Source organism: Acyrthosiphon pisum, chromosome A1, assembly GCF_005508785.2.
Source record: "Acyrthosiphon pisum isolate AL4f chromosome A1, pea_aphid_22Mar2018_4r6ur, whole genome shotgun sequence".
NCBI classification, from domain to species: Eukaryota; Metazoa; Arthropoda; class Insecta; order Hemiptera; family Aphididae; genus Acyrthosiphon; species Acyrthosiphon pisum.
The window spans coordinates 75647011-75656489 of record NC_042494.1 but is presented as its reverse complement, the minus strand read 5'-3'; the positions used below and the strand labels follow the sequence as shown (position 1 = coordinate 75656489).

Below are 9479 nucleotides of genomic sequence, written 5' to 3'. Positions count from 1 at the left end.
CTGCTGCAATTATTTTCTGAAACATTGGATGCTCTGCAATAACTGATAGGTTAATTTTCTTAGCTCTACGGACACTATCAACAGACGCCCCTGGCCTAGACTTGATATAGTTTTTATAACCATTTGTACAAGTTTTCAGAGAATTTATCTAGAACAATACATAACATTATACATAACATATAAACTATACAATAAAAGAAATAATAATATGTCCTTTAATTACATATGCAAAACATTAAACTTACCACATCAATGGATGATGTATACCAACTTGTCAACTGTCCTAGTTCTTCTTCCAATAACAGCTGAGGTACTATACCAAAAAGGCCATCAGTATCATCATCGGACTTTGGTGTTTCGAGCACAGGACTAAATGGACGGCCCAAGAACAAATGTAGATCTAATAAGTAACACATTTCATCACGTGTCACTAAACTATATGCTTGACCAACTTTTCCAGCTCTAGCACACCGTCCTATAGAATAATAATAGACAATAGTTTTTGAGTACGATAAAAAAATAATATATATTTTATATCTAATAGGTATTTACTTACCAACTCTGTGCACGAACAACTTAGACTTTGCTGGAAATGTGTAGTTGATAACTGTATCCAACTGTGGAATATCAATACCACGCGCAGCTATGTCAGTTGTTATGAGAGTTTTCACACTGCCTGTTTGAAATTTACTAGCATTTATTTTCCTGGCCGTTGGATCCAAATCAGAGTATATGAATGTATTTGGTATATCTTGAAAATCCAGAAGCTAAAATAAACATGTACATAAAATCTAATTTATGAAATAGGTTTAAGAGTATACCACATAGATTTTGTAAGATCCAATAGATAAATAGTATTGATTATAAATACTAGTACTTAGTATTTATAATCAATGATAATAGGTACAAAATGTATATTGAAACTATTTTTGAAGAAAACTTACTAAATGAATAAAATCAACATGATGTTTGGTCGGAGCAAAAATTATAGTCATAGAATCTGGTTTGACAACATATTTCAGGAGACATAATAGAGCACCATCTCGTTCTTCGGGTCGCACATTCAAAAATCCTAGTCCTAGTGTATCGGGTATTTTTGATTCAACATCTAATCTAAAGTTTAAAACATTCAAGACTAATATTTAGGATATTTATACTCGATTCACGTTTAGAAGCGACCAGTTTTCGTCGGTGGCAGACAGGTCACTCCCAACCGATCTCCCCACTTTAATGATAAGGACAATTAATTAGGACAAAAGTGAGCTAAGAGATCCACGCCCATGCGCATTAGTCGGCGGCCTGGGTTGCTTCTAAACGTGAATAGAGTGTAGTATAAACTATATTAAAAAGGTAAGAGTTAAATAAAAATTATATTTTCATCAAAATTACACTAAGAACAATTATAATATAGATCTAACCTTATAAGAACGGGATCAGAAAGTCCTGCTCGAGCAAATTGAACTAAAACTTTTGGCAAAGTAGCCGAAAAAAGCAACGTTTGTCGAGTCTCTGGTAGACGAGCAATAATTTCTGTTAATTGTTCACCAAAACCCATTTCAAAAAGCCTACAAAACAACATATATTGGTTGTAAAATATAATATAGTAAATCAGTTTAATAAAAGAAACCTTACCTATCTGCTTCATCAAAAACAACATATTGAATATAAGGCAACTTCAGAGACATTTCTACACATAAATGTAAAAATCGACCTGGAGTTGCTACAACAATATCTGGAGCACTGTGCATTGTGCTAAACTGGGCTTCCATTGGATCACCTCCTAATATCACGGCCGATTTCAAATTAGTAAACTTTCCTATTTCTTTTAAAAACTTCAATGTCTGAAATCAAATTATATTCACAATATAAATAATACTTTTATAAATGATAACTTAAATAAATAAGATTTGTCTTTTTTATTTATTTAATACAATATACCATAAATATATTTTGAACTTACAAGAACTATCCTACAGGCTACATTACTTATACTCTGTTCCAAATGAGATCAGTACCTTGTGGCCAAGTAGTACGCATAGACGTGGCTTCGTCACGTGACAGAACATAATGCGATCAATGTAATGGGGACGGGACCTGACCGTTTCAAACAAAAACTGGTCGCTGCCTGGTACTGATCTCATTTGGAACAGAGAATAGACTATAGATAGTTAGATTAGTCATCATTTATTAAGAAAAATAATAATAATAGGTACTTAGCCAAATATATTATTATATTAATTCATTTTTTGGCAACTGAGGGTAATGTATTATTTAATAAGGTAGTTACTAATTAATTTAATAAACATTAAGTTACTCGATATACAACATTGATTAATTGTATATGATTAAATGTTAATGGAACAATGGTTCCCATAATAACATTATGACTTATTTTAAATAATAATATTAGAAACTATCAAGTTAACCCTAATAGCTTCCAATCCTGATTAATATAATATAAAATACACATACAAGACTATGAATGTAGTCGGATTGGTTAGTTCACAGCAGCATAACAATTTTTATAATGTTTTCTATGTGTGATGAATATTAAGGATTTTAAGACATTGCATTGCTCAGAAATGACATTTATAAATCCATAAATTATTACCTGAACCGCAAGTTCTCGAGTTGGTGATAAAATTAAAGCGCGTATTCCTCTATGGCCATTTACAGTGTGCTGAGTCAATTTTTCGAACATTGGTATCAAAAAACAAGCAGTTTTTCCACTACCGGTGCGAGCCATAGCTACAACATCACGGTTCTCCAAAGCAATAGGGATTGTCTGAAAAATAATGCCAAAAAGGAGAAAATATAATCAAACAATGTCAAGAAAAACATAGTTTTAGGTCTGGCCTTACTTTTCTCTGTATAGGAGTGGGAACTTTGTAACCCCTTTTAAGAACTCCTTTTAGTACAGGGAAACTCAATCCCATGGCTTGGAAACCTCCCGATCTTTTGCCAGTTTTTTGTTTGACCTCTGGTTTTAATGTGGCTATATCATTAAAGCCAATTAACGTTTCTTCGTCCATTTTTCCAATCTACATTCAAATGAAAATGCACATTATAAACAATAAATAGTAATTACCTAAGTACAACGTTAAACCACGGAATAGATGAATTAAATAAATAAATTAAGCTCATAAACTCACTTGAATAAAGAAATAATTAAAAAACTACGAAACTCAGAAATCCTTTTGGCTCAAATACTCGATACAATGCAAAATAAGTATAAGTAGTAAACTGTTAAATTAATAATTAGATAAATATTAAATAATAAAATATATTGTTTCTAAAAGTTAAAACCACGTGCCAATTGATAATAATGTTATTGTCTATCACGGCTATAGATAGTACTATCTTTAATCGTGTTGTCTATTGATAAATTGATCGGAGTTATCTAATATCTATCTGTTATCAGTCATCGGCCATATTTATAGGCCATACTGAGATAATGTATAGTGTATACTTTCATTACATGTTTTTTCGGTTTTTTGAAAAATATATTCATTTTTAAAACCATGACTCTTGGTAGTTGGTACATTTTCTAACTTGATTAATTACCTATTCATAGTTCGTACATGTGTACATGTGTATAATTCATAAACATTGTTTTATTATTGTATAATTAATAATTTATTCTATTCTTCTTGATAAAATCTAATAGAAAAAATTAAAAAGAAGAGAATGCCGATGGCATCACCACAGAACAATTTAAAGTCGTGCTCAAGACCATAGACTTATTAATATAGGTCTTTACTCTTTATAGGTCTATGCTCAAGACACAAGTAAAATTTAACACGATAGATAAGATAAGATTTTGATTTTTGAATTGCTACAGCACTACAACAGCATTGCTAGCAGTATTAAACAGTAAAACTTGTTAAATGAAAAATGCAATTATGCGAGTACTTATTGAATAATAATAATTTATAAAACCACAGGTATCAATTTAATCAATTAAAAGTTTAAATTTAATGTTTATGTAATTTATATGTAGTATTTGTTACGTTATATTTTCCAATTAGGCACCTCATAGCCATAGGTAGTACTTAATATACATTTTTATATAATTGGTATATTAAGAACTTAAAAACTTAACCAGACACTCATATAAACGATTTGAACGTTTGTCTTATCTTGAACTTCTTGAAGGTATTTTATTAACGAATAATAGGTTCATTATATTATGGATAAAAATAATCATTTTTAATATTGTAAATTGATTATTACCTATTCATCAATATTTTTGTTACTTTAAATTGTACTTAATTTTTTCTATTGAATTCTATTGGTTTTATATATCATACTATTATTACATAATTTTAACCAACTTCATCATCTTTAAGTTAAATTTCAAACAAGTATTTGATTGAAATATGACGGCCTTTGAAATAGTAACATTTCATTTTGCATTTTTTTGAAGACAGATTGTTTTAAGTCTGTAAAATATTTAAGTAAACTAGCCTTTAACTTATCCATGTCATAATTTATTATTAATTAATAAATTACTTATATTATGTATTTTTCAGACTGATAATCAAAAAAAAAAGAAGAGAAATTAAGAAGATACATAAATGTGCAATCGTCCATTGTTGAAACATGAAATATCCAACATCGTTGACTGTTTGTGCATCATTATTGACTATAAGATTGTTCCATCTATATATAATTCGTTCATGGTATGTCCCAGATGAATACTGGCAGTCTTTAGAGATAGCGCATTATATTACTTTTGGTTTTGGATATCGCACTTGGGAGTGGATTGTCGGTGTAAGAAGTTACTTATCCATTTCATGGATTGTAATAGTATATAAAATTTTAAAATTTTTCTCCCTGGATACATTACAATTTTTAATATGGAGTCCACGGTTTCTACAAACACTCTTTTCAACATTCTCAGATTACTGTTTTGTGTCCTGGATACAAAAACACTCTAAATGTTTAAATGTATTTTGGCCAGTCGTTTGTTATATGTCAAGTCCGTTTTTGGCATATTGTTCGACGCGTACCTTAGTTAACACATTGGAAACCAACATGACAACAATTGCCTTGTATTATTACCCTTGGTCATTGAGGAATAAAGACGTAAAATTTTTATGGATAGTTGCTCTTGTTTGTGTTATGCGCCCAACAGCAATAATAGTGTGGCTACCATTAATTGCATTTGATTTTTTTGCTCATAAACGGTACACTCTAAATAACCTAGCAAGGTATATTTGTATTGGTTTGACGTCACTTATGCTTTCTATAACATTAGATACATATTTTCATGGTTCTTTTGTTGTTACACAATGGAATTTTTTGTATTATAATATTATAAAAAAAGTCAATGCTCATTATTCTGTTGAACATTGGTATTGGTACTTTGTCAGTGGATTACCACCAGTGTTGGGACCTATATTTTTTATATTCATTTATTGTTTTATCAAAAAAATAAAACACATTAATCTTAATGATATTGATTCCAAGTTGATAATCACAGTATTTTGGTCTTTGTCAGTGTTAAGTATGATTGCTCATAAAGAACAAAGATTTCTACTACCATTGTTTCCTATGATATTTTTCATTACATCTCAACAAATTTCTATAGTTTGTAATAAGTTTATAAAATTAGGAACCTTTACGGTCATATTAAATATCATAGTATTGATTTATTTGGGGCGGTATCATCAAATAGGGTCTACCAGAGTTATGCCATATTTAGCTAAGATACCCCAAAATTCAACTTTATTATTTCTAATGCCATGTCACTCAACTCCACTTTACAGTCATCTTCATTTGAATATATCTGCAAGGATTTTAACATGTGAGCCAAACCTAAACGGCATTTCAAATTATACTGATGAAGCTGATATATTTTTTGAAAACCCAAATAAGTGGCTTGATGAGTCGTATTCCGCTCAAAGTAATAACAATTTACCAACACACATAGTTATGTTTGAGGTACTATCAAACACACTACATGCATTTTTAACTAAAGGAAAATACAAGAATGTTTTGTCAATGTTTCACACCGATTTTCCATCTACGAGAATTGGACGGTACATAAATGTGTTTTCATGTATTGAATACCCTGATCAGTATAATTATTTTGAAGGTCGTTTTAGGTAAAATAGAATGTTGAAGGTTTTATTATATTTTTATTAACTATTTTTTTACATTTTGGTTTTGTTATATAAAAGAATATTGAAGTTTATATACATTAATTGAAAACTATTAAATCATGTTGAATACCTGTTACCTACCAATAAATGTTTAATTTTGTTTTTAATCATATATTGTTAAGTTATCATTTTAAGTATTAAAATGATTTAAAATTTTCAGTATTAATACTTGTTGTATTTTTTTTTTTTTAGTTAAATTACTTCTATATTATCTAAAATATACAGTAAAATTACAGTGTCAACGATGCATAATCATGTGCATAGCTGTAAACATTTTGTGTTTACAATTTTACATTTATTTTTATCTTTCACAGTGTTTGGTGGAGCAAGGGCTAAACTACTGTGTTTCGCCTTCCGCGATCTGAAAATCTAGGGGCATGAATATAATAATATCTTAATTAAATTAAAATAAAATAATATTATTTGGATTATCAATTATCATGTTTATTTTATTAATAATAGGCGGAAGTTCATTACAATTTTAGAGGGGGAGGTACCATTTTTAACATCAATATGAGCACCTAGCCCCCCAGCTATTTGCACCTATGATATTAAAAAAAAAAATAATAAACATTTTTTGTTTCGTAAAAAAGACGGAAACGATGCGAGACGTGAGTTGGTTGAAGGTTATATTTTTGCTTTTATTGTTAATGATTATAATATTTAATATTATAAGTATTAAAAAAAAAAACAAATTAACAAGCACATTTTGGGTTTCCGTAGAATTGTCTTAACAACTTGGGTAAGGGCTCCACAAACTAAAAAGTTTGAGGACCACTGCTAATTACTATAGGTACAGTTTTTGTTTTGGATTTGAATATTTATTTATCGAAGCATATATTATAGTAGGGAAGTATCGAACACTTTGGAAGGTGGCCGGTGGGTGTGTGGGGGAAAGCCCCCCCCTTCCGTGTACGTGATTCAATCCCATATCCCTTCCCTTGAACAATTCCTCAATATGCCACTGCTTGTTGTCGAAACTCGCTACTAGAGTACTATAAAATGCTACATGAGTACATGGCTAACACAGACTTCTATAATACACTATATATTTTACTATATAGAAATCTGTGATGACTAAATAAATAGGTATGATTACAAAAAAACCAGTTTTTGTCCCGTTTGCGCATCTCCCTACTATTCTACACACAAAACCATTGCTCGTAGTTATCTGCATTTCATTGGTCGGTAATGTCAAATGTCAATAGGATATATTTACAGAAGCGGAGAACTAAGTGATTGACGTGGCAAGGGTGGTATGCGTATCACTAAGTAGTTGTGATCATACCTCTTTTTTTAGTTATGTAGGGCTATTGGTTACCAGTATTTAGTTTAGTGCATAGTCATTATTCGCATATTCGCATGTTGCACAATGCAACACGAGTAAAAGAAATATAATTTTAAGTACGCATTTTTATAATATGTACATATACTATATTAACGAATACACAGATACCACTACCAGGGTCCGAGATACCTGTTTATACTTAAATACTTAATCGTTATTCAGTGTCTAATGAGTCTTCGTACGGTGAACGATTGTTTTTACTTTTTTTTGTCGTCGCTAAACTAACGCTGTATCAGTAATGTATCCGGAGCGAACGGCGTCTGATATGGAAATCATAGAACTCGAAAATCAAATTTTAAAGCTGAAAGTAAGGCTGTTTGAAAATGACGATGTGGTTCGACAAAAAAATATTTTAATTCAAAATCTCAACTCCGACCTACAGTACTGTCAAAAACAATTTAAAATAATTTGTATTGTCTTTTTTTTTTTAATACTTCTCGAAAACATCTACGTAAGAATTTTGCTATTCTTTTGGTTATTGTACTTGGTGTTTAATTTATTAACATTTCAATTATCCTCATCAGACGGGAGTAAACAAATGCCGGATCTATCGTCGCCACTGAACTAAATACATGGAAATATGGAATGCTTATAACGTATAATTCTCACATATTATAATGTAAAATGTCTCTATACGGGAGCCGCCATATGCATTCCGATTTGATTTTTAACATTAAGAGTACGCTACCCATGCGTTTGTGTCTCCATTTTACACACAATTTTTGTAAAATTTTTTATATTCTTATGTGAATATGTATGGAGGCGTGGTGGCATCGCCCCCACGGGTTACTTTTTATGTAATATCAGGTGAGGGCTACAGCCCCCCCCCCCCCAAATTGTAGCCCTAGTTGCGCCATTGGGTACATTATAAATTGCATGTTTTCCCTATTGAACTCGGAAGTCTGAATGTATAATATGCATAGATTTTATACTATTATAGAATGGATAGGCTATATTAATAAAATTATGATTATCATACGGGAACGAACATGAAATTATGGTGATCTTATCACAAATAAATTGATGTATTATACGCTATTAGATCATTTTATACTATATGATCTAAATGTTAATATAGTATATTATGTATATTATATATATATTTATATTATGATGAGACCTCCGATAGAATGAGAGGCAATGATAAAAATAGTCTTTCTATCTTCCCCATTCCGGCATGTTTCCCTCAATAGTGCTATTATAGCCATGGGCCATGGCCTATGGCCTATCCTGTATCCATTCTTTAATATCTATGATAATAATTTGACGACTAGGTAGGAACCTATCAGGATCCTATTTCGATTAATATACGTGTTACAATATGCTTTTAGTTCAGTGATCGTCGCACGCCGCACTACATGATCAGTAATCAGAATAGAAATCTCACGCACTCCTCGTTTCCACGCATCGCCCGGATTCAATTAGGACATAGCGTTATGAATCAATGCTGTGAATCAGAATTTTTATTCTGGGAAACGGAAAAGTTAAGATACATTTTGAAAACCATACACCGAATATTAAACAACGAATTGTACAAAGTTCGAGTCATATAGAGTTGGTACATTAAACGGGCAACGAAGTGCACGAGATCAGCTAGTTTTTTATGAATTACTTACAGTTTATGCAATAAAAGTTTAATCATTTTTACCATGATTTAAAAAATCAGACGCTGTAGTAACACAAACATAAGAAAATTCAATGGACCTTACAAAGTCAAATGTCAAATAAGTCGAGTCTTGAGCTTGGTAAAAAATTAAGCGTTTGACATTGACGTTGTAAAGTCACGTCCGTACCTATCGATTCATATTTTGTACCACGAACTAAGATCTTACTCTTAGTTTGTGATTTGTACATTCAAAATCAGCAATGTTTATACAAGCGGTAGCATACAGTTTTAACATAAATATGATGTTTATGCCTTTTATGGTATGGAAATATGGAATGTGGATATAACCGTATACTAA

At 30.8% G+C, this 9479-nt stretch overlaps 2 protein-coding genes across 4 annotated transcripts; one reads left to right on the top strand and one right to left on the bottom strand.

The window, feature by feature from the left end:
- Position 1: 1 nt before the first annotated feature.
- On the bottom strand, positions 2 to 3304 carry LOC100161935 (ATP-dependent RNA helicase DDX54; the record flags this gene model as incomplete). The annotated part of the gene is made up of 9 exons (XM_016803462.2): positions 3153 to 3304; positions 2862 to 3041; positions 2612 to 2785; positions 1633 to 1841; positions 1419 to 1565; positions 945 to 1113; positions 557 to 767; positions 246 to 475; positions 2 to 148 (listed from the first exon to the last, which is right to left on the bottom strand). Coding segments are annotated over exons 2-9 (1458 nt in total), but the record flags the coding sequence as incomplete, so codon positions are not given.
- Positions 3305 to 3471: 167 nt separating this feature from the next.
- On the top strand, positions 3472 to 6330 carry LOC100159894 (GPI mannosyltransferase 3). 3 transcript variants are annotated; one of them, XM_029487546.1, is made up of 3 exons: positions 3475 to 3944; positions 4533 to 4682; positions 5772 to 6282. In XM_029487546.1, the coding sequence occupies exons 2-3, from the start codon at positions 4603 to 4605 to the stop codon at positions 6112 to 6114; spliced, it is 423 nt and encodes a 140-aa protein (XP_029343406.1). In that variant the 5' UTR covers positions 3475 to 3944; positions 4533 to 4602; the 3' UTR covers positions 6115 to 6282. The 3 variants fall into 3 exon arrangements, with proteins under 3 accessions (XP_016658964.1, XP_008181831.1, XP_029343406.1); XM_016803475.2 differs by having other exon boundaries at positions 3472 to 3788; positions 4533 to 6330; XM_008183609.3 differs by having other exon boundaries at positions 3472 to 3944; positions 4533 to 6330.
- The last annotated feature ends 3149 nt before the right edge of the window (positions 6331 to 9479 follow it).

What these genes read in the sequence shown, in the direction of transcription:
- LOC100159894 (XM_016803475.2), top strand. Translation starts at nt 4,603, where the DNA reads ATGAAATATCCAACATCGTTGACTGTTTGTGCATCATTATTGACTATA.